The following is a 25,476-nucleotide window of genomic DNA, read 5'->3' on the forward strand; positions in this document are numbered from 1 at the left end:
TTGCTTGTCTTAATTGATGCTTTTAGCCCTCTTGAATTTCCCAACTATTTAATACCTTGCATTGGAAGTACTTAAACCAGACATCTTGTATTCAAAAGGTATTTTAGATGCTTCTCTTTATGCACCTTTAGAAACGATCGTGATAGCTGATATGTTCTTGTTGGACGATTTCACTTTTCTCGACGACACTCAATAACGTTTTAAAATGAGCTTCCCTTACTCTGTGCAAATGTGAAAAGGTGTGACAAGATCACACAAAAATATCCGCCTTGTTTGGAAAACATAACAGGTTAGATACTAGAGTAACGCGAGGCATTATGAGTTATAAAGAAATGGTGCGGAGTTCGCCACCTTTGTTTTGTATTTGAAAAAGACCCGTCTTTTAACCTGTTGAAAAACCATGCATCGTTATGGTACTTGAACACCTTAAAATCACACGTCACATAGACGATATTACTCCACTCGCAGCCAGCGAAGCTCATAGCGCATCGACATTAGGCGGGCAGGCAGTTTGAAGAATAACTCTAGCCCGGAATAATCGTACTTGTGCCAAATGCGCCATATTTTTCGACAACTATAACTTCAGGTTGCATGTTTTAGTCCGTTACCCCATACTCGTTGCTGTCACCTTTGTAGACAACTAGCAAGGTAGGCTGGCTGCAGCTTTCTTGCACGCCTAAATATTTAAGATGGTTTAGGCCGTCACAAAGACCTTGCGTATGACTAGCTTTGCGACGAATGAGATGTCTTGGATCACAATGTGAACACCCTCAGACATGTATTATACGCCATACCTTTTCCCATGACGTCACCTGGCGCTGACAAGCGTCCGACACGCGTACAAAACGTATGAACAGACTTGTGACACGAAGCTTTACCGACTTCATCGTTATCGTTAAGCACTTCGCATGTATTTCTCTTTCACATTCTTTAATCTCACGAAAAATATATTTCCTCACTAGCCGTCGCCACGTTCCCAATGTTGGACAACTTGACAGGCTCCATTAAGATTCTGGAGTTGTGCGAGAAGACGTTATCCCATAACACCCCCGGAAAATGCATTGCTTGCAACAGCAGCCACGTGGTCTTAATCAGCAGCTTGACATGTTGATATACTGTTTTGTTATCGTGTTTCCGTATCGTGTATGAAGGTGGCCATGTTATTGTGTATTGAAATCAAGTTATGTTAATCTAAACATACCACATCAAAATGGTTTGTGGCGTCAGTTTATGATAAGTAAGTTGGTACAAACATCACAGCTCCAAACCAGGCTCACCTACAGGCCAAGCGCAACTGGACAGAACATAAAATGACATCCAAGGTGACTTAAGATATAATGGCAACACGTGGTACTATAATGGCATATAATGGCAGCACATACCTGGCAAGACAAGTGGCCGCCTGGACATCGGGGTTGAACAGCAATCGCCCCTTGGGGCCTTTCAAGACACTTTAAAATGTCCGAATGTCTTCATTCGATTTTCACTGGTTCTGGTACGAAAATATTTTGATCGCTCCCTACACAGTTCATAGGCTGGAACTAAACAACACAGTACATGGCTTACACTTTGAGTTGTCCTGCAGTTAGCAATTCGATTGTTCTTCCGTTGTTTTTTGATTGTTTGATGTTCGCTACTTGGTCTGACTGTACCGATTGGGGGACGCATCGTCTCGACAAAGAGGAATTATTTTCTGGATCACGTTAGTAGAACCACTATTTATACGGTACTTTTGCACACACTCGGCCAGCTACGTGTGCTTCAACAACGAAGTTAGTTGACTTGCACCTGACCACTACCCCTTTGTTTGTTGTTTGTCCGGTTGCTTTTACATTCAAGTCAGCGGACTGCTGTTGAAAAACGAGAAGTAAAGAAGCGAAATGAAAAGGAAGGTTTTAGGAAACCTTGATTTTCTCTTTTTCCCTTTTGAATGGTCCGAGGGGGACGTTGACACTGTGACATAGTGTTGTCTTCTTCCCGCACTATCATTAGTGTTACAGATGAAAGTATTGTATGATGATGGTGTTGGCGATGACTGCCACTGCCCTCCCACCTAGATGCGCCCCTTGAGTTATTTTATTACATTTTGATGACTGATTCATTGCCTCCTCTAGTTACTCGGTGTCATGACAGCCTGAGACGATACGATTTAATGCGCGAGAATGCAAGGAAATCTGCACACTTATGTACCTACTCATACTTTGCTGACCAGTCGTGGGACACTGTCAGTGAGTGGACCCCTCGTATGAACTGGTTTTCCATCACGACTGAAAGCTGCAGACTGCTGGATGGGTGAAAGGGGGCGATGCAGTGACATACCAACCTTCGACTGATGTTTCCATGAACCCTTTTATTCATGCCAAAGCAGATAACTATAGCGGACCGCAGTGCTCTGAAGGTGAATCCAAGGTCAGAAGCGAGAATAACGTGGTGCAGTAATAGCGCAAAGTTACTGCAGGAGCTGCCTCGAAGTACGATAGATAATGGGCAGGGCACTTCATGGCTATCCGCGCGTGATCTCCTTCAATATGAAATAAATGGAGATAATTAAAGACTTCCGAAATTTTCGGTATCATTATTTCGTCGTTGGGTGTTGTGAGCGTGAAAGCAGACGGCATGGATCTAAAGGTATGGATGCTCCAACATGTTGAAAATGTACGCTTTCTCCTACCGTCAGATATTGGAAGCAAAATGTGAATACCAGTGAAATAAAAGAGAAACTAAAAAAAAAATAGGGAGTGCAGTGGATATTTTACCTTTGCACCAGTGTTGTTTCCTTGCACCTCCAGTGCACCAATAAAACTTTTTTCACCAAATTTGAAACGAAGTGGCCGAAATCCGATGAGAAGACAAAGTGGGGAGACGGCCGCAGGTCACTTTCCATTCCCCCCTTCCAACTAAGAAATAGTTCTTCCCGCTTCCCTGTGCATCGCTGATGGAATGTCTTCGATCCTTTTGAAATCATCAGCAATGGCGAGGAGGCTAACCTGTAGTTCCCTCATCCCTGATAGATGGCAGTACGCATGCCTCGCGATCAATAGCGGGCACAGAATCCTGCAGCAGCGAGCAAGATCCTAGGAGAATTACTGGCTGGACGGTGAAGAAATGGTCTTAACGCCTCAGAGCGAACAAAATTTACCAAAAATGCGAAATGGCGGATAACGTAAGTAATTGTGAAATGAAAGAAACGGTGGACAGGGTACGGTGACGAAAACTTGAACCACTGTTGTGGCGACATCCGCCCTTCGCGCTTCACAGCGAACCTCGCAACTCCCCGGGTTTCAAGAGTAGCGTGCATGCATCAGCCGTGATGGGGCCAAAGTGCCCCCCCCCCCCCCTCCACTAGCGAAACCCCGCCCGAGCGCCCCTCCAAACCCCGAAAATGGGTCCCTGTGTGTGGTAAGTCTCGGTCCCCAAGGGCGCCATGATGCACGTCGTCTTGCCACGCAATGTTCCACACATCGGGCCTTTCATGCAAAGGGAACTGGTTATCTCTATGCGTCTGTAACCAGTTGGGTCACCAACTGATCTGCTGCGCTATTTACTTGCCCAACGTCTACTTCGATCGCGTGTATGATCGAACACCGAAGTTTCTTCATGTGAGATGTTGTGGATGTGTTAAAGGGAACGTGCCACCCACCTATGAGTCGTCTTTCGACAACGTACTTTGGTAAAGTTTTATGACCAATTATGTCTAATAACAGCACTGGGTAATGCAACTGCAGCACCGACAGGCCATAATAAGATCAGTCCTAATTATTTTGGAGACCGAATAACGCAGTAAATGCTTTGTCACAGCACTAGACCACTTTTTCAGCTTAGAGTGCATCCCTAGCCCGCAACAGCTAACGACGGCAAAATATGCCGAGACCGTAGTCGGCTGTTTTGGACTAGAGGCACCACTTTTGACCGTTTCTAACCAGCACATTGCGGCCTGCGGACTTCAAAGTGGCTCCTTTACCGGTGTGAATGACGTCAGTAGAAGCGAATGTTAGGGATTGGAATAGCGGGCGGTACAAGCCAGCTACCGACAAGCGCGCTGATGGAGACTGGAGCCGGTGCGGCACTTAAGACCATGCGGGGCATTTGATTCCCAAAGTCAAAGTGTACCTCGAGAAGGGTCACTGTACTAAACGCCATAGGGAATAAATCAGTGTCACGGGGTAACATTTTGTTGAATTCACAGGATAGTGAGCTCACATACTTGTATATATTCTTGCCCTAAATAGAGTACACCAAACGCTCGTTGCAATTGTTGTAGAAGCATTTTGACTCATTAATGGTCTGCAGACATAGCATAACACAGAATTTGGAAAAAGAAAAACTGATGAAAAATAATACTTTCGTAGTGGTGAGCAGGTTTGTGGTGACAGGAGACAGGAGAAAGGGTTTGTGGTGACAGTAGTGGCAGGAGAAAACCAAATGGTTTTCTCCTGTCGGAACGCCTACTTCAAATAGAGATTTACAGTTATTCAAAAGGATTTGGAGAAAAATGATATTGCAGAAGAAGGCGTACGCGTCTGATATGGTACACAGGTCTCTGATGTGTATATATATATATATATATATATATATATATATATATATATATATATATATATATATATGTATACAATAGGTGACACGCACAAAAGATGACATGCTTCATCTTAAGGTAAAAGTGAGACATTGCGCACTCAGTGTCAAGGAGAAGGTCATCCGAAGTCAGTCTATGGCGCTTCACTCGGACAAGTAGTTCGTCATGGAGGTAAGTACCTAGGTAGTCCCCGGACCCCCCCCCCCCCCTCCATCGGGGCTATACCCGTTACACACATCGGTGACGCATCCTTTCTCTCAGTCACGGAAATGCACGAGTTAACTGCCGCGCAAAGGTAAAAAACGATGTAGGTGTTTGGTAAATATGGTAGAAAATGTAAAGCCTCTTATATGGTTCTTGTTACAATAGGCACCCAACCATAAGTTCGCAAAGGAGAGATGTCAGATATAATTTGTTTTGCAAAACACTGCGAATTTGTCCCGGTGAAATGGCCCAGTAACGAGTGTAAGCCTCCGGGCTCAGGGAGCGAGGGGGGAGGGACACGAGCCTCTTGGCTGTGTCCTTGGCTACGCTGTTCCTGTGCTACAGCACTCGAAATTTAAGCCAAGCATGCCTTTTGCTACATCATTAAGAGCATAGTTTCGTACTGAGTTGGAGGTACTCCAGCCTTTCCAACTCTGCCGTCAGTCTGACAACTTCGGAAGACAGATGGTGTCAATTCGCGGAGAAATTGACTTTGCCATGAGCACATGTGTCATTTTAGTCATTTTCATCTGGCTCAGCTCTTACGTACGATTTTACAAAGTTACTCCCCCAGGCATAATCGAACCATTGCATGGTCCTAAGACCTGATAATACAATTTTAAAGTAATAAGCAATTGTTTTCAATGGCTTATGTTATAAAGTTTGAGCACGTCTACCAGAAGCGGAATCTTTTTCGTTTCTCGGCGGAGGATAGTTTGTGCGTTCCATGTTTTTTCAATATTAATTTGCGTGCTTTTTTCAATGTCACTTAATCCGCACTGCAGTTATGAGCAAAACTCGCCATAAATTTTGAGAAACACCCCCCGCCCCGATCGATTGTAAGGTTTAGCATGGCGCCCATGGGCGATGCGTGGAAATGATAGCGTTGCAATCTTAATGTACCCAAAATTACTTAAGCGTACCTCTGTCTAGGTCTGAATCTTACTCAGACCCAAATCTGGATGAGCAGCATGTTGCCTGAATTACTCATTACATGAAATATTACCTGATCCCATGATTCACGACTAAGATGAAGAAATCAAAACGCTATGCAATGCCGATTTTAAGTATTTCCGACACAAACCTCACCGATTTCTAAACCAATGCTTGCATATTCTGGCATATCTCGGTTTCATGATGCTGTCGTTTTCTTACTACCACGTTTCCTATACACGTACTCTGACAATCACGCTCTGTTTTCTAACCATGAAAAAATGGATTTCATTTCGCCAAGTTAGTTCATAATTTAGGACAAACCTTGCGTATGTATGCATGTTGCGTTTTGCTGAGAGCGTATGCAAAGATGAACCGGTTTCAGTTCCAAAGCGAGTTATACAAGTCTGCCACATTTCCCAGTCTAACCAAGTTCTTGGATAAGTCCATTACCACACATCCTCATCGCAGCCCACATAAATATTGGAGGCTGTTGCTATGGCAGCAGGCCTCGCCGGTCGCCGGGCAACCGTTCACCTACGTCATAGCATTGAGCATCACGTTTCCGCTGTGCCTCGGCCCGAACTTGGAGCCGGACGATTATATAACCAATACGTAAACGAGCGACTCCTGTGCCGGTCGCACTCATTGTGTGTTTGCGTGTGTGTGTGTGTGTGTGTGCGTGCATGCGTGCGTGCGTGCGTGCGTGCGTGCGTGCGTGCGTGCGTGCGTGCGTGAGTGCGTGTGTGTGTGTGTGTGAGCGTGGGGGGGGGGGGCATTGTCATGAGAGACACGCGACGTGCGATTGTTCTGTATGCAAAGAAACAACAAATATGGCGTGATTGCTAGGCGCCACTGGACGATTAGCCACAAGTCAGGCCTCAGCTACTAGCCCCTAGGTAACTCGCTCTGTAAAGTTCAATGTTGGTTTAAGTTCGCCGAGCTTACTCACTCCGTAGAAGCAGGTGGTATCCAGAGCTTCAGAGCTATAGTGACTGACTTTCTGGAGGAGGCTCCTATTCCGGCCATTTAATTAGGAAACTGACAGTTATGTAATCTACAACGACAAAGGGTACGTAGGTCTATAGCCATTAGCGTTATTGGTTGATTATTCAATGAAGTGGTAAATTTTGTTAGCGTAAGAAATCAGCTGCGGGCAGGGTAAGTCACACTAGGTTCATTCCTAAAGCTAAGGTCACATTCGCACATATGTCGCCAGTATGCAATAGGACACTTAGGACACTTCGCTTGGCCGATGCCAGAGCTCTGCACTGATTAGATCCGTCCATATCTTACTGATTACTTTAGCTAAGAACCAACACGTCCAGAATGATAAGTATTTTTGGAAGCGCGGGCTTGGACTGCATTGCATTTAAACTTAAATCATCTCTAGTGGATAGAAATCGAACGGAGACGCAAGCGGCGCTCAGTCAGGATACCAGTCTCAGGCGAGCACCCATCACCGGAAGGCCAGATTGCCAAATCCGCCAAGAAATCGCCCAGGGTCTGGGTGACATGAGCTGCGCACCAGAGACGTGGTGATACGCAACAATTCAGTACCGTCTCCAGCCGCGCGATGGTGCGTAGGCGGTACCAGCCGTGGAGTTCACGAGAGTCTGCGTGTTGAAGTAAACAGGAGCTGCTTACTCTTTTAGGGCATGGTGTCGCGTGGACAGGACACGTCACACGTCAGCGGTTGGAGGGCCTTTCCTCCCCGCCCCAGCTCGGAGTACCAAACGACTGTCATTCTATCGAAACGGGGGACTCCCGGCAACTCCTGATCGAGTTGACAGGAGTCCGCAACTCCTGGTCGATCTGGAGGCCCTCAGGGGGATGCACCATACATTGTGTCCCTTCCTGACGCAGGAGGTTCCTTTGACGCCCGGGCTCTTAATGACAAAAAAGGATCCCTTAGTGGCAGAGGGTCCAACAATTGGCACAGGGACCCCAGTGCAACTTATCAAGCCCCTGATCCAAACGGGGAAAGAGCCCCCTCCCCTCCTCCATTCGGTAGGCGCTGCCTGGCTTGCCAGACGCTCCACTTTCTAGTGATTGGTAGAATAATGGCTTGCCACTGCTTGGATTGGCCAGATGGCGGCCTGTTTTTGCTGGCTTAATGTCCGCCCGTGTCCCGCGCCCGGGCGAGCGGAAGGCTTTTATTTTCTCCAAAGTGCACCTGAGCGGAGATAAAAAGTTAATTCGGACAAATTTAAAATGTGTGAAATCTGTCGAACAGGGAAGGCCGCAAGATAATGGGCGCCTGTTTTTAGCTGGAACACCGCGCTGTCAGTTCACAACAGCACAATGACATTGGACTAAATGCGTAATTGAACATCCCTATGCTTGCTGATGAACTATTAGACTTTAGATACCACATAAACACCATTTCATCCAGGCATGATAGCTGGCTGAAATGAACACTGGCAATGTGTGTAACAAATGGCACCGGTCTAATAAACGTTTAACATTAGAACCACGAGGTTTTGTGCCACTAAGCACATGGGAATCGTAAATGGTGGAAAGTAGGACGATATCCAAGCCATTTACTTGATATCTGTGCTATAGTCAGTTATGAAATAGCAAGTGTCATTCCAAATCCCACACAATTATCTCATTACAACAGCCTGCTTCGTTGATTTTATCGACACAGCGAGCTGTGACTCGCATTTTTTAGATTGAACTATGCTGGAAATTCGCTGAGGCTGTGGAAATTCCCTGCAGTGACGGGACTATGCACTGCGGATGAAAAGTTGCTCGATGCCTTTCGTTTGATCGCTGTGCTCATTCGGAGTCAAAGGCTCAAGTCTACTACGAGAGAATAATGTAGCCGCCTGGCGATGTTTAATTAACTAAATCTTTAAAATGCTATATTGATTAGAACTCTTTGGTACTAGAGACGGGAAGTTCGTCGTTGACGCTGCCTCATGCATACCAGATATCTATGACACGAGCACAGCCCCAGCATCACTTCAGCATCAGCATTTGCAGTTTCCATTGGGTGGCAGGACTAAACAGTGAAAGCGTTTTGAATGTCTAGAATTGGGTACGAAAATGTTCCCTACAAAAATGGCAAAAGAAATATTGGGGTCATCTTCACTGACTTTTCCTAAAAAAATCTGACGATGACCAGAGCTTTCAAGTGTCGGGTTTTCCCAAGATAGCGAATGCTTTGTTGATAACGCCGTTTAACCACAAACTCCTGGTATACTGAAGGTTGCTTATCTCCTTCATGGAAACTCTGAACTCATAGCACCGAAGCAGCAGGAGTTGAAGGTCTTCCTTAAGAAAGGTCTTGAACAATGAATTGCAATCAAGCAATGCGGCCGTAATTGCAATTAAGTTGTTTAAGCAAGTACTTGTACAGTTTACGACACGCATTTGTCATGCTACTTCATAGAATGTTCACTACGGTGACCGTGCAGTCACCAACCTTTACCCCCATTTCCTTCCAATTATGACATGTCTAATGGGAAGGTCGACAGCTTACTATTATTTTTTTTTACATCGGCTCATCCTGACAGAGTTCACGATTTTTTGTGACAGCCTTTCGTTTGTGCATGTAAAGTCACGCCAGACTGCATTTAACCGTCTTTTTGCGGGTCGGGCCGCCACCGATGAAAGAAACGCGTTTATTTTCGCTGATCGTAGCGATTGAATTTACTATGTTTCTTTGAATTTCACTCCATTCTGAGATTCTTTTACATTTTTCGCCGATTCTTTTTAAATACAGCTTCCCATCGACTTCGAACTGGATTTGATTCCTCAGCATCAAAGCCATCTTGGAATCGACCAAATATTAAACGCAATTGTTAATTTTGACACAGAGAACACAAATCAATGTGGCCAAAATCCTGGTAAAAGTCAGGATTTGGGGATAGGTTATATTAATTTCACCGGCACAGCTTCCCCCAACAGATTTAGCAAGCGGCCCCCTCACTGGTTTCCATCAGTTGCTCGGGCCGTGGAGCCGGGCCGGGCCGAGGCAAGCTTGGCCGGGCCAGCAGGTCCGCGGGTCGTCCTGGAATGCGTCCGGGCGGGCGGTGCCGGGCGGCCGGGCGGCGTTATTGATTGCGGGCCGGCGGCCGGCGCGGCCGGCGCCCCCTGCAGCGGTGGAGCGGGCCGTGCCGGGCAGGGCCGAGGCCGCCGCCGCCACCGGCCCGGGGCGGGACCACCGAGCGCCTCGGCCGCCGGCCAAGACGGACGCCGCATGGCGGGCCAGGCCGGTGACACGACGCCGCCGGTCCAGCGACGCGACACCGGCCGAGCAGCGTTCACGTCCGGTCACCATCGATCCCGGGCCGCAGGCGCTGACGGTGACCATCCGAAGCACGCGCCTCGCCGCCTCCACCAGCTGCCTGTTAATGAGGCGTGGGGTGAAGGTCCGTCCGTCGCCGCCCCGCCAGCCGGACCAGGTCGGGCGGCCGGCGGGCGGGGCATGGTGGAGGGGGGGGGGCGCACTGCGGGCATCGTCGGTCGGGGGCGCGCCGCGGCGGTTGGAGGCGGGCGCACCGGTGCCGACGGCCGGCAGTGCTGAGTCGGAGGTGGCCCGGAGCGGCATGACAGGCGAGACGGCAACATGAAGGCACTCTTCTCAAAGCTGCTGTGAGTGGGCGTGGCCGGCTCAAAGTCCGCTGGGGCGGTGTAGAGAATGTGTCGATTCCTTGTCCGCGGGGGCAGTGTGACTTTCCCATCAGGGTAGAGGGCAGCTCTGTGCTGTTTATCGAGACGGATTTGGGCTCTGAACGGCGTCCACCAGGGCTGAGGGCGGTTCTGTGTTGTCTGTCAGCAGAGTGATGGCGTGTCAGCAGAGACCGATACAGAGTGTGGCTCTGTGCTGTCCACCAGGACAGAGTGTGACTTTGCTTGCGGATGAACGCAGTGTGCCTATGTGCCCGCCGCGGACGGGGTGTGGAGCTGGAGATTCTCAGCATTTTGGGATTTAAATCCCTGGGTAGGTGAACTGGCAGAGGGGTCAATTGTTTGGATTACCATTTTTCCCTTAATTATTTACACCAGACGAGGATATGAGTCCGAAGCATAATTCCGTCCATGACGCTAATACCTCGTCTCAATCTTTACGTAAAACTTTGAGTGGACTTGGTTTCGGGTTGAAGCGAATACATTTGGAAATATTCGAATCCTTGTATGGAAACCTCTAACTAATATAATGGGATAAAAACGAGTACAGGTGACTAAGTCTGTTGCAGCACCAGCATTTACGTGTTCCATTTAATTCCCCGAAGAACATGTGAGCATGCATATTATTGGATATTTCTAATCATGTCTTTAAAAAGAGTTTTGACGGCTTGTTGATTTTTGAAATTTGAATCCTGATTTTCGGTGTTGGAATCCTGGTTCTTAAGATCCAACGTTTTACGGAACTCCAATCTATTCTAGTCCATTTTCATCCTGCGAATCTTAATCCTCAGTCACAGCAGGAGGTGGCTCTGTCTTGTCGTTACAGTGCTGCCCTGTATTTTCCTTCAGGACAGAGTTTAGCTTTTGTCGTTCGAAGCAGGGTGTGGCTCTTTGTCATCCATCAGTACAGAGCGCGTGCTCGTGTCTCGTAACAGAGTGTGACTATGGGTTGTTTATGAGAACAGAGTATGGCTCCATGTACTGTACATCAGGAGAGAGTCTGCCTCCCCATCCGCCGGGGCAGGACGTAGAGCTCAGGATAGCTCAGAGCACGTAGCGCTTGAGTGATGCCCTGCGTCCGTCGGGATACTTTTCCGGTGCTGTGTGCCCGGACAAAGTATGGCTCTGTGTCTGCTGGAATACATATGTCTCTGCTGTTCACTGTGCGAGGAAGTGCGGCCTCTGTCCACCGATGGTGGAACGTAGTCTTTGTGTACGTCGGTGGTGGGAGTTAAGAGCTGCGGGTCACGTGACTGTCACGTCACTGGGTCGTATCTGGTCTTCGGCAATGGAATGCGGTGGCGACTGGAAGAAGCACAGAGCTGCGCTGTCTCTGCGAAGTGGTTCGGATGGCCTCGGGCTCTGAAAAGTGAATGAGCAGGTCCATTACCTGGGATACGTTTACGGAGAGGAAATTGGTTGATATCGGACATGATACGAACAAGTCAGTTGCTTATTACTTATGAGCACTGCAATACGATACCCTTTTACACAACACGTCTCCATCCGCGAGCTCTGATTGTTTTTGTCGTCTCATTTCACTTGTGCAATGGCTCGACAGTGCCCATGAAAGTACATTCCTGGCGCAGAATCGGTGGGGAGGGGGGAGGGGGGGGGGGGGGAGGGGTCGATAGCATCGAATGGCTGTGACCTATAAGGCGGTCGTAGTGATAGTATCGGACGTATCGCGCTTGTACCGGCCGTGTTGTGTGCCAGCGAACAGACGTCAGGCGCTCAAAACATCACGATTGTTCCAAAAATCGGCTGGCAGCGGTATTGGCAGAACAAAAGTACTGGAAAACGTACTAAATGCGGTGTGAAAACGAACAAATGCAGACTATTCACGTCACAGTTCATACCGGACGAATTACTACCTTATTCGCTGGCTATACTGCACACCAACATCAGGAAATGAATGGCTTTATAAGGCTGTGAACTTATTACGAACTTCCATTACCCAGTCCGCTGGTTTCCAACAAACTGGCATATAGAGTATAACACACTGCTCAGAACCACTCAAAACTCTCCTAACCATGAACCGTCGCATACCAGCTACAGCGGACGAACTGGAGAGACTTTGCCTGAAAGAGGATATCGTTTATTTTAAATTTATGAGACCTACTCTTCATCTGGGCGCACCATATTGATGGTACTGATGCTAAGGACGCACTCCTGTGAGTTTCGACACCAATGTGCACCGGAAAATAGTCGCATTAAGTATAGTTATCACGAGGAAAACAGAATAGGCAACAGCTGAAACCGACATGGCATGTATCCGATGTGACATACTTGTGGCAACGTATGTCATATGACCATGTCGCACTATCGAGAATTGTAACATGTTCACTGTCCGTTGCACAAGCCACTTTTATGGAAGAGTGACTTGCGTAACGCACGGAATAGTAGGAAGGGTGCGTCAAAACTGACGCCGCCAAAATCAAAGCATTGTGACGTCACCAAACGGCCGTCGATCCGAGCGTCAGACGAAAGCTGGCCCGCCCTACAGCAAAGCTATGCGGCACAGCATAACACCTCTCCGTCGGAGGTTTCAGCCCGGTTTAATCAGCTCATCTGCGCGTCCACCAAGACTGCGGCGAGGTACAAAAGGCTCATGATCATGAGAGCGAAGAAAAACACTGAGTTCTACTCTAGCCTACTTACCGCGTATATGTTCTTGGTTAGGACATGCCAAAGTCTACCGAAACACGAACTAGTGTTACTAACGTACCTTCCAGTGACGTGATGGCTTCACCCTGCCCATGGGCCTTCGTAAAGTACTGGAACTACCTTCGTAAATTGTGTGGACCTGTCGCACCCCAGCATTACGGCGTTCTTTTGTCCATGACCCATCACCTGGCTGGCTCGCGAAGCTGCCGAGCGGGGCAGGTCATACGCCACAGTGCTGCTGGTTGATGTAGTTTCGCTGACTATACTTTACCTGTTTTTTTCATATGGGCGAATAAAGAGGGTGTGACTTTGAGACCGGAGTTTTTTTAAAGTTTAGTTGCTGTAAAGACCCCCTAGTTTTTACCGCAGTGAGACTGATACCAGTAAAAGGGGACTGGGAAGTTACCGGTCGGCTGTTGCTGGCGAATACTCTAGGGTGGTGTCTGGAACGCGAACTCACATAGTCTGTCACGCTGGGGGCCAGGTGTCCAGCACTTTACAAACTGAGCTACGGAGACAATGATTACGATTGAATTTGGCTGATTGAACAGCCGATGTGGTTGTTTCACTTTTCGTCATTTATCGACGCGTGCAACTGCTGAGGTGACTATTGCTTCAAACGCTTGTGGAAACCGGGCCAGTGGAAGTTTGGCGCGACGGAGATAGTGTACGTAACGTCTCCGTTTTACAGGCCGAACCCCACTGGGCCAAACGACAACATGGTCCACGCACCAATGAACAACGCCACTGGAAGGCAGAGGTCTATGCCAGGGTGAGTACACCAACCCTCTTTTGGATGAAGATCGGTGCCAGCAAACGTCTGGGTTCTTTGTGATACTTAAGTATGCTGACTGCTACGTGGATCATTTGGGTGTGGGCCGCAGCCGTACCAACGCGGCCACATCCTCACGCTTTTAGGCCAGATGCTTTCGTCGTGGGGTTCCGAGGGCTTCTCTGACCTGAAGTCTGCCAGTTGTTAGGAACCAAAGCAGACACACCGCTTCGTAAGAAGATGGCGAGCGCTGCAGCATGATGTGTCTCGCAGTGTAGAGCATGGGTGGATTTTCCGTGTTGTAAGCTATACCATAGTGCCAGTGGACCAAGCGCGATTGGTTGAAATGCATCACTACCTGTAGTATCCCAGCAATAGGCCACGTGGTGCGGCAAGAATATGACCGGTGGTGGACAAACCGTGTTAACAGAACTTCTTCATGTGTAAATTTCTTGCAGCGAACATTGCAAACGTTAATGAGCAGCCAATATTGCAAGCATTGAATTGGGAAGCATAATTGCTAAGCGTTGTCATATTACTACGTAGGTTAAGATACGTACGTACGTGCGTATCGGATGTGGTACTCAGGTGTAATCAAGAGACTGTCGTCGATTGCCACAAGACGTAATCGCTGCCGTTCCATGACGTTCGTACATGTGCAAGTTATTTAGGATTACAGCACGGTAATAGGTGGGTCCGGAGTCTACAAACCAGGTCACGTTTGCAGTGAACCTTATGGTCACCAATTATGTTAGGAGTTAGGAGTAATGTGCAAGGGTTCCGACAAACTCGCGATCGCTTCTCCTCAAAAAGATAGCGTAACCAAGTTACGTATATGCTGTCACGATATTCTTACCCTGCATTTATGCATGCTCTTCATTGAGGGACCTGATTTACGGCGATTGCGGTCTTTGCTGGATGAGGCCAAACAGGTTGAGGAGTGACACATATACGAGTCGTTTGATGTTTCATCGGAATTTTGATAAGACAGCGTACCTTTTTTTATTATGGGATTACTTTTGCCATAGATCAAACCAACGGTCAATATCAGGCACGATCACATTGGACGTCGGGAAAATATAACCAAATTGCGTATGCATTTCTCAGAATCTTGTCAGCAGTTCAAGAAAGCATTTCTTTCATGCAGTGATGATTTGTGATAAAATAAACTACTGTCACACATGATCTGACGTGGCCATAACATATCACATAGCTAGGAGCTATTTAAATGAACTTTCGAAGCGGCGTAGGTAGCTATTCTTGACTATTGGATTACACCAAATTTGTAAAGCAAATGTATATTATATATATTATATGTATGCATATCTATATATATATATATATATATATATATATATATATATCTATAAGCTGACTATTATGGCTTCTGGTCCAACCCTTTACGCATATCCGACGCTGAAAATATGTCTTGAACCCGAGATATGTGGAAAGTATTCTTCGTTTACCGGATAATCACTCTCTGTATGCATATCTTAACGCCACATATGGCCTGCAATATCGAACGTGATTGATTTATGCCGACATAAATTGCTAAGCCGTAGGCGAAATGTCTATAACAGCACGGAGACCTCCAGATATGAACATTAATATCGCGTTACAATGTCAGCCCTATATTTGTCTGTAGTTCACGGCGTAATCAATAATGATACAATACACCAGTTGATGTGTGGTTGCGCAAGTACAACTTGAGATGAGCCTGAAAACAGTTTTTTTCTGACGTGAAAGCCTAACTTTCACCGCATTTTAGCAAGCCGTGACAAGGGCAGCAAAGCAAGCTATTGATCTGCCGCAAAATAGCACGAGGTCAGGGTAACCTGAACCTGTGGCAACAGCTTCATGCGACGTACTAAACCCGTTAGCACCATGGAATGGTTGTACAACGAGATAAATGCGATAAGGCGAATAACACAACTGATTCGGCGACTAGAATGGCACTCACAGCGTCACTTGAGTTAATGATGATGTGTGGTGAGTTAGTACAGCACGAGTTAGCACAGCACGGGTTACTACAGCTTCGTCAGACTAATTCTCTTTAACGTGTTATGGTGCTCTTTTAGTGGTATTGCGAAATTCAAGCTGCTGATATCCATATTGTGGAATTTGCTGGCAAAGAACAGGCGTCCTCATTTTCCTCCCAGCTGGTTTTAGAGGGCAGTGTTCGTCATAATGCATTAATATATGCTCCGACCACGCAGTGACGACATCAGCGTTGTAAAAACACGTTACACACTAAATTATGATGATATCATAAAAATAATTGTGGCTCAGACTTGTACGGACACAGAATACAAGCATTCCTCTCTCAACACGCGCCCGGGCAGCCGGTTGACTCCACTTTGCTCCGGCGTGGGTCAGTCTGAACCCCCGCTGAGATCTCAAAAAGCAAGAGAGCTAGAAACGCCAAATTTACATGGTGGATTGTCCTCTATGTAAACTCACTGATTCTAAATGTGAAATTCCGAGGCCATTACCTTTCGGTTGAATAAAGCCAAACAAAGTAAAACTTCAGATTAGTGTCCAAAGCGCTACCAGACGTCCTCATACACCAACCTGACACCTAGATACCTGTTCTAAGCAAAAGATGACTGGTGTTAATTTACGGTTAGACATTGTTTGGCTTTTAGAAGGTTATAGTGACCAAAATCCTAGAAGATTGTTTGGATCTTTGCATTTAAATAAACATGAAGAATTACGCAAATAGGTAAAGTCCTAAAAACCAAATGTTAACTTGGATCATTTCAGGTCAGTGACCTATTCTAACTTTAAACAAGTTCATGGAGGACGTCAGCTGTAGTCCCTGTTCTTGCTAAATTCGACATGAGCACCAGAGACTACCCCACACAGTAAGCTTTGGAGTAAAAAGCCAGGTTGGTTTTGACCTCTGTTTGACTCTCGAATCTGACCCTACGTCAGCAGAATTTGTTGCCATCGTAAATTAAATTAGTTAATTGCCTAAGAAACAACCTCCTTAGAAACTGCATTCGTTGACAGCCTTGCTCGAAATTGCCTTCACTCGCACCTCACATATTCTGATGCAGCTGTATATCATGTCTGCAATGTCAGGGCGCAGTCGCAGACTGAAACCTGATTGGTTAAATCACGGGGTGCAACCAGACTGGTGAGCAACAACACTTTCGGCGGTAACGACAGTGGTGCGTGCCAACACTCGGACGTAACTCAAACCGACATTTGGGTGATATTTTGTATAGCCTTAATGACGCTTGCACTCGAGCTTGACAACACGAGTAGCTAGAAGTGTCAACAACGTTACAAAGTTTGAGTGTTCCGAGAACAACACATATTGCGCCTATTTCAAGATGCGTGCTGGCTGCCATCCAGGTATACAGTCTATGAAGATATTTGCGCGTGATTTAACGAATAGGTCATTTATCTGCCCCATACGATGCATTCATTGCTGCTAATTACCTGAGCGACATCGCCTGAAAAGATCAATGACACCTATGCTCTTACATGCCATTACATTCTCACTCAGCATTGGTTAAGCGCTAACTGATGCAAGATCATCAATGAAGCCTGAAGTCTATCTGGTGCCTTCTAACAGCATAAAAAACTCCTTCTCGCAAGTCCTATTTCACGTGCTTTATGACGCGATCTGACAGCATAAACAACTCCTTCTCGCAAGTCCTATTTCACGTGCTTTATGACGCGATCTGATCAGCTCGATCGTGACGAGCATGTAGGGGAGCCGCACGGCAGCCGCGCTGGCCACAGCGGCGGCTGAGTGACGCCAGCTGTGAGCCATGGCAACCGGGCGGGGGTCGGAGAGCTCCGGAGCTGGCGAGGCGCGCTGCAGCCGACCGCGGCCGCCTATCGACCCGGCCGCGGCGGCGGCCGGCGGCGCGCCGCCCCCATCTCTGGCGGCGGCGGCCCGCGGGGCGCCGGCGGCTCCGGAGGGCGCCGCAGCGTCCCGGCGGAGTCGTCAGCGCGCCGCCGGAGCCGCCGCCGCCGTCGCCACCGGCACCGGCGCCGGGCGCTGTTCAGCGCACGGCGTATTGATCAGGTGGGGGCGCGGCCGTGCTCCGGATCAGGGCTCCGGCGGGCCGCCTGTTGTCGCACATCACCGGGACAACGGCTGGCTCCGCGCCGTGACCGCCGCTCCGTCCTCAGGCGGCACGTGCATGTCCCCAGCCGCCTGGCCTCCGGACGGAGCGCGGCGCGACCGGCGGCGCGGTCGGTCCCGCTCCTGGACGCCCCGGGTTGGCGCCTCTCACATCGCTGGACCGTGACCCACGTCGATGTTAGACGTAGGCAGCCACTGCAGCTTGGTGTTCCTCTCTGTCGCCATTCCCTTTAGAAGATGCCTGTGCTCCGAGACGTCTTGTCCATCCCAGGGTAAACCTGTGGTGCGTAGTCGCTGCATGGTTGTTCGCACCTCGCACACGCACTGGATGTTTCCACGACGCTGCTGAGAAGGGTTGCTGCGTGCCATTACTTGGAAGTGAAGGATGTTCCTATGCATTCCGTTTGCAGGAGAAAGGTTCTCGGCCGAATTGCTTCGTCGAACCGGGCCCAGTGTTCAACTGCTGGAGACGTTAAGTATATAGGTGTGAGAGCGCCATTACTGGAAAGCTGGTCGATCTCCATGAGTGCGGCGGTTGGCGGAAGTCTCCTCAGGTCCCGCGAATCCGAGTCCTCTCGCACCGAGCTATTCCCTAACGACGTCGTACCACGAACGGAGAGCGGCGTGGAGCACGCCCGTCCTGCCACCTCACGGGGGCAAAGTGGCGAGTTTACTGCCCGCACACAGCGGGCCTGCCGGAGACCCCGCTGCCTCCCCGCCACTGACGCCACGCTCCGTCCTTTCAGTTCGGCCTGGCGGGCACGGGCGGCGCATTCGGGCCGGGCCAGGCCGGGCCGGGCGGCCAGTTCAGCCCGCGGCTGCCCAGCCCCGTGCCGCCGGCGCAGGGGCCGTTCTCGGGCGGCGCGCCGCGGCCGCCGCTACACGGGCCGCAGCCGTCGGCGTTCGCGCCGGTCACGCCGCAACTGGGCGGCCCGGCGCGCGCCGGGCCGGCCTCGCCGCGGCCCCCGCTGGCCGCCGGCCACGGGCCGGCTGCGGCGCCGCCGGGCTTGCAAGGCTTCCCGGCCGGCACGCAGGCTCTGCCGGCGACCGGCAGCCGCGGCTATCAGGAGGCCGGGGTCAACCCGCCGATGGCCGGCCAGGCCGGGTATCCGGGCTCGGCGGCCGGCTACCCAGCGGCGCCCGCCGCGCAGGGCTACCCACCGTCTGCCAGCCAGGGTTACCCGAACGCCAGCCAGGGGTACCCATCCACCAGTCAGGGCTACCCGGCCACCAGTCAGGGCTACCCAACTGTCGGCCAGGGTTACCCGGCCGCCAGCCAGGGCTACCCTGCTGCGTCAGCCGCCTTCAACCCGCCGACCTCCAGCCTCCCCACTGCCTCTCAGGGGAACGTGCACGCCACACAGGCGTTCCCGGCCACCTCTCAGGGGTACTCGGCCACCTCGCAGGGCTATCCCGCCGCCTCGCAGGGCTACCCCACCGCCTCGCAAGGCTACCCCACTGCCTCTCAAGACCACCAGGCCAGCTCGCAGAGCTACCCTCCAAACCAGCAGGGCCACCCGATGGCCGCCGCGGACGGGTTCGCTGCGGCATCTCAGCCCTTCTCCGGTCCGACTGCCGCGTACCCTGGCGCGGCTCAGGGGTACCCGTACCCCGAGCCGTCTCAGGGCTACCCGGGGCAGACGCCACACGCTGGCTCTGCGTTCGGACCCAGCGCGCCTCTCAACGGACCCACGCACCACCAGCTCGGCAACAGCGGACAGCAGCTCCAGAGGCAGCAGCTGTCGCACGCTCAGCAAAACGAGAATATGCTTAACCGAAATGTTCAGGTGAGGTTTGACGTCCAGCGGAGGGCGTTGGGGACAACAGAGGCGTTCGGGACAGCGGAGGGCGTTCGGGACGTTCGGGACGTTCGAGACAGCAGAGGGTGTTCAGGACATTAGAGGGCGTTCGGGACAGCCATTTGGGACAGCGGAGAGCGTTTGGGACGTTCGAGACAGCAGAGAACGTTCAGGACAGCGGAGAGCGTTCGGGACAGCCGTTTTAGACAGCGGAGAGCGTCTGGAACGGCGTAAGGCGTTCGAGACAGCGGAGAGTGTTCGGGACAGCGGGGGCGCTCGGATCAGCTGAGAGCGTTTGGGACAGCGGAGGGCTTTTGGGACAGTGTGGGCGTGCGATGGCTTGTTCATTGGCGCTACATTTGGTCTGATCCGCATCAAATCACGGTGGTAAGGCCGCCTCTCAACCGGCATTCAACGGCAGTGGCCATCGTTGATTGCTTAACGTGCGATCGGGGGTCACGCCATCCGGATCGACAATGATAATCTGTTTACAATTGTTTCGGAATGACCCATGGGCGACTTAAACGCCACTTTCTTGCTGTCATTCTGTCTTGTACTAGTGTCCTTGTTGCGTCGTGCTATTCTGCCAACCGTTTCTTTCCTGTCAAGCGTCAGTAAAAATTAAAACGTTGCTCATGGTTATTTTGCAATTTTGCAAGTGCCCATACACACAAATAGTTGCAGGGGAAATTTCACAACCATGCGGCAAAGTCTCAAAACGTATGGCGGCAGGTGCAATAGGATTTTCATTTTCCATTCTGCTCAGCTTAAGCCAGGTGATTTGCTTAAACATCAACTGTTCCGCTGATGACCTATGCACTTACTTACTTCGATGGATCATTGCTGCATCGCTTGTGTCAAGAAGTATCTGATGTTATCACGTCATTTGGGAACTGCAACTTTGTATCGTTCCTGTGTCTGTAGAGTTCGTAGTGTCACTTATTCCGCTTTGTCATGAAGTTCACTATAGATGTGCTATTTATAGCTATATGTAACATGCTATACATACGGATACGTAAGATAAGTTTTCGTTGGTTGTTTGGGGCATTAGCGAGGAGCATTATTCACATTGATAAGACAGTAGTATTGGCCTTATTCCTCGGAGAAACCAGGAGAATAGAGATGTAATTAGGTTGATATTTTGGCAACATGCCTTTATCGAAACAATAGCAGAAGTCAATCAACAACAATATCTTCTGCTATTGTTTTGATACAGGAATGTCGCCGAAATATCAACCTAACCATATCTCCATTCTTGTTGTTTTTCCGCCGAAAAAGGCTAATACTACTGTCTTAATTTTTTTAAAAAGTTTTCGTTGGTATCAAACTCAGGGCAATAGACGCGCTGCAATGACTTTTTCTCACGGCTTTCGAACCTGGGCCAGCAAGAAAAGACTTAAACCTTGCCAGAAATATAGCTCTACGCATGCTGCTACTTAAGATTGAACCAGAACCATCTTTTGGAAAACACCCCAGCTCAAAATTCCGATCGCACCACATGAACCATTTCAGAATCTCCATCTACTGCGTCGTACCAAGCACCATTTCATGTTTCACCTCGAACTTTCACACTCCTTTATTTCGTCGTTAAATGACATCTATTGAGGCCCGATATTGCGCGGCGGCGGAGGTGGCCGCCGAATGGCTGGCTAGGGATCGGGTCGGCGCGCGCCGAATCAGCCCGGACTTACGTCGCGGTAATTCGTCCTCCGGTCCGGGAGCCGCGATATTAACCGCCATAAATCGGCAGCCGACGGGACGGTGCTCTCTTGAGATCGGCGGCCGATGGGACCGTGCTCTCTTGAGATCGGCGGCCGACGGGACCGTGCTCTCTTGAGATCGGCGGCCGACGGAACCGTGCTCTCTTGAGATCGGCGGCCGACGGGACCGTGCTCTCTTGAGATCGGCGGCCGACGGAACCGTGCTCTCTTGAAATCGGCGGCCGGCGGGACCGTGCTCTCTTGAGATCGGCGGCCGACGGGACGGTGCTCTCTTGAGATCGGCGGCCGATGGGACCGTGCTCTCTTGAGATCGGCGGCCGACGGGACCGTGGTCTCTTGAGATCGGCGGCCGACGGGACCGTGCTCTCTTGAGATCGGCGGCCGATGGGACCGTGCTCTCTTGAGATCGGCGGCCGACGGGACCGTGCTCTCTTGAGATCGGCGGCGCTCGGAGCCAGCTCGAGAGCAGATGGTTGCGGTCCGGGAGGTCTCGCACATATCTCTGCGATTGTGGAGTACAGCCCTGGTCTCTGCGACTGCACGCTGCCGCTCTCTGGTTGCGTGCCTCTGGTTGGTGGCATCCTCCATTCGCACACATGCAGTAGAAGCTACTCTCTGGTTGGCACCGGCCTCCATGTGTACACATGCAGTAGGAGCTGCTCTCTGGTTGGCACCAGCCTCCAGGCGCACACATGCAGTAGGAGCTGCTCTCGGGTTGACGCCAGCCTCCAGGCGCACACATGCAGTAGAAGCTACTCTCTGGTTGACGCCAGCCTCCAGGCGTACACAAGCAGTAGAAGCTACTCTCTGGTTGACGCCAGCCTCCTGGCGCACACATGCAGTTGCAGCCACTCTCTGGTTGGCGCCAGCCTCCAGGCGCACACATGCAGTAGGAGCTGCTCTCGGGTTGGCGTCAGCATCCAGGTGCATGCATGCAGTAGGAGCTACTTTCTGGTTGGCCCCAGCCTCCAGGTGCATGCATGCAGTAAGAGCTGCCCTCTGGTTGGCGCCAGCCTCCAGGTGCATACACGCAGTAGGAGCTGCTCTGGGATTACGAAACTGCAGTCGGAGGTGGCAAGCATAACGCTGAGCACAAAGCCGACATAAGGGCGTGCGACAGCGACCAGAGTCGACCTACAGGCACGCGACAGCGACCAGAGCCGGCCTATTGAAACATAGCAGCAGTCGGAGTGGAGTGCGACACATGCCTGTTGTCGGAGCTGGTCCCTGGACATTAAGCTGCCATCGGAGTCGGCCTATTGAAACATAGCAGCAGTCGGAGTGGAGTGCGACACATGCCTGTGGTCGGAGCTGGTCCCTGGATATTAAGCTGCCATCGGATCCGGCCTATTGAAACATAGCAACAGTCGGAATGGAGTGCGACACATGCCTGTGGTCGGAGCTGGTCCCTGGATATTAAGCTGCCATCGGATCCGGCCTATTGAAACATAGCAGCAGTCGGAGTGGAGTGCGACACATGCCTGTGGTCGGAGCTGGTCCCTGGATATTAAGCTGCCATCGGAGCCGGCCTATTGAAACATAGCAGCAGTCGGAGTGGAGTGCGACACATGCCTGTGGTCGGAGCTGGTCCCTGGACATTAAGCTGCCATCGGAGCCGGCCTATTGAAACATAGCAGCAGTCGGAGTGGAGTGCGAAACATGCCTGTGGTCGGAGCTGGTCCCTGGATATTAAGCTGCCATCGGAGCCGGCCTATTGAAACATAGCAGCAGTCGGAGTGGAGTGCGACATGCCTGTGGGCGGAGCTGGTCCCTGGACATTAAGCTGCCATCGGAGCCGGCCTATTGAAACATAGTAGCAGTCGGAGTGGAGTGCGACACATGCCTGTGGTCGGAGCTGGTCCCTGGACATTAAGCTGCCATCGGAGTCGGCCTCTCGGGACATGGCGGCTGTCAGAGACGGTATCTGGGCAATGACTTGTCAGCGCCTTGTGCATGGGATCATAAAACGGTCGGAAGTCCGGTGGCGTGATATTTAATCATGAGCTAGCCTCGGACCTCATGGCTGTCGTAGGAACGGGCTTCTTGACACATGATAGCCTAGTGGTCTACCGACGTCAGGCGAAGACTTGTAGTGCCTATTCAGAGGATGTGCAGATCTCTGTTCACGCCAGGGGCAGACACATTTGCTAAGGTGGCGCAAGCATTGGAATTGATGATGGCGATCGTTATCTGCAATACTGATGCTGACAGTGTGGATTCATCAACGGCAGAAATTGGGTTTTAGTATTCCAGGATATTTTGGCAAGCACCAAAAACATCCAGAAGTCATTGTGTTAAAAGGAGCACATGGCGAAAACAATATATGATAATGAATATGTAACAACAAACGGAGCAACATAGCAGTAACAAGCCGTTTCCCATCTCTGCAAACACACGATGCACTAGCGGTGGAGAATTACCCTATTTATTCGTACGTCGTCCACACGCCGCCCTAATGCCGCATGCGCAGCCCAGCACCAAGGGCTGGTCGAGTCGCCGATGGTTACACCGCAAAACATGCTTTGCGAAATATCTTATTTTGATTATATTTATTATCTTATTTATGATACCATCTAACCCACAATTTGACAGGCATAATTTGGTTCGAGGTAATCAGAGAATCGGTAGACTGGGTGAACCATTGTGGTCTAGTTCTTTCTGATTATGCTCTGTGGTGTTCACTGAGACAGGCAGGAGCTTCTGTGACATACCTGTTTTTGTTTGTCAGATTTTATCTCTGCTTCATTTCATATATCATTGGTCCCTGGTCGCAGCGCTGGGCCTTTATTTAGTGTAAAAATTCGAATCGTCACTCGTTGCAGGCAGGCAAAGGCGTAGCGATGCAGCAACGATCCGCGCTACACACAGCCTTCCCTACAGATCTGTGCACGACGATTTGTTTTCCTTTTTGTTTAAGAAACGTCGAAAACGATTTGTTCGTGTCGATTTGATTCAAAACTGACATAAAAACGAGCATAATAAGCACAAAACCTGCCCGCGAGCACCAGCGATCAGGCCGTTGGTTAACAAAACGTATGGTGGTGAGAGTTTTCTCCGCCATTTTGGAATGTGACTGACGCCATTTTGGAATGTGACTGACGCCATTTTGGAATGTGACTGACGCCAGTAGAAATTAACCGTAAGTGACACGGCGAACGGCGTACGCAGTTAAGCGATCTTACTGAGCACGCATATTGGGCAAATCAATGCGAATGAAGAATATGGCTTTCTGAGTGGTGAGATAGGAGTCCGACGGCATTTCTCCAGTGCAGCAGGTACTTCAAATGACAATGTTGACTAATTCAAAAGATTGAAAAAACTGGTGTATCGACCAGGGGCGTAGTTTACAAAAATGAGCTGGTGAGGGGGGAAATGAACAGTGAAACATTACCTAACCCACCCCAAAGCATGCCAACAAAGGAGTTTCTCCTTAGAAGTGACTCTCTGATCTGAAGCCTCCCATCCCAACTTGATAGGACACTACATCCCTGTTATGGCCCAAATCAGTCGTATCTGATCTATGAGTAAAAAGTTCAGAAAACGTGGCATGCTCCCAGCCATGTGCAACATTAAAGACTGTTGTTCCGTAATGTTCTTCATGAATCTTCCCACCTCGTGATTCCAGTGGCAGCTGTCGACACTCTGAACGTGGCAATGTACAAGATTAAAGAGTGTTGTTCCGTGATGTTCTTCATGAATTTTCCCCACTCGTGATCCCAGTGACAGGTGTTGATACTCTGAACGTGGCAATGTACAAGATTAAAGACTGCTGTTCTGTGATGTTCCTCATGAATCTTCCACCCCCCCTCGTGATCCCAGTGACAGCTGTTGATTCTCTGAACGTAGCAATGTACAATATTAAAGACTGTTGTTCCGTGATGTTCTTCATGAATCTTTCCCCCTCGTGATCCCAGTGACCGCTGTTGACACTCTGAACGTGGCAATGTGCACAAAGCAAGGTGTAACGCCATGCAGAGCATTTTCATAAAGCTTTGATTCAATAGGTAACGACTGCCAAAATTGTGATCATGTAAAGAACCAACAAGGTCATGCGTAGCCCAGAT

The 25,476-nt window shown here is 50.0% G+C and overlaps 1 protein-coding gene across 1 annotated transcript in view; it reads left to right on the forward strand.

The window, feature by feature from the left end:
* Positions 1–25,476, forward strand: part of LOC119092973 (trithorax group protein osa) — a gene marked incomplete at its 3' end in the record, with an annotated part of 46,124 nt that overhangs the window by 14,990 nt on the left and 5,658 nt on the right. The window contains exons 4-5 of the mRNA XM_037215867.1: positions 13,710–13,790; positions 18,947–19,679. Coding sequence (XP_037071762.1) covers positions 13,710–13,790; positions 18,947–19,679 — 814 coding nt within the window. The remainder of the gene's footprint in view (positions 1–13,709; positions 13,791–18,946; positions 19,680–25,476) is intronic.

This window comes from Pollicipes pollicipes, unplaced genomic scaffold (genome assembly GCF_011947565.3).
Source record: "Pollicipes pollicipes isolate AB1234 unplaced genomic scaffold, Ppol_2.1 Scaffold_3718;HRSCAF=4362_pilon_pilon_pilon, whole genome shotgun sequence".
NCBI classification, from domain to species: domain Eukaryota; kingdom Metazoa; phylum Arthropoda; class Thecostraca; order Pollicipedomorpha; family Pollicipedidae; genus Pollicipes; species Pollicipes pollicipes.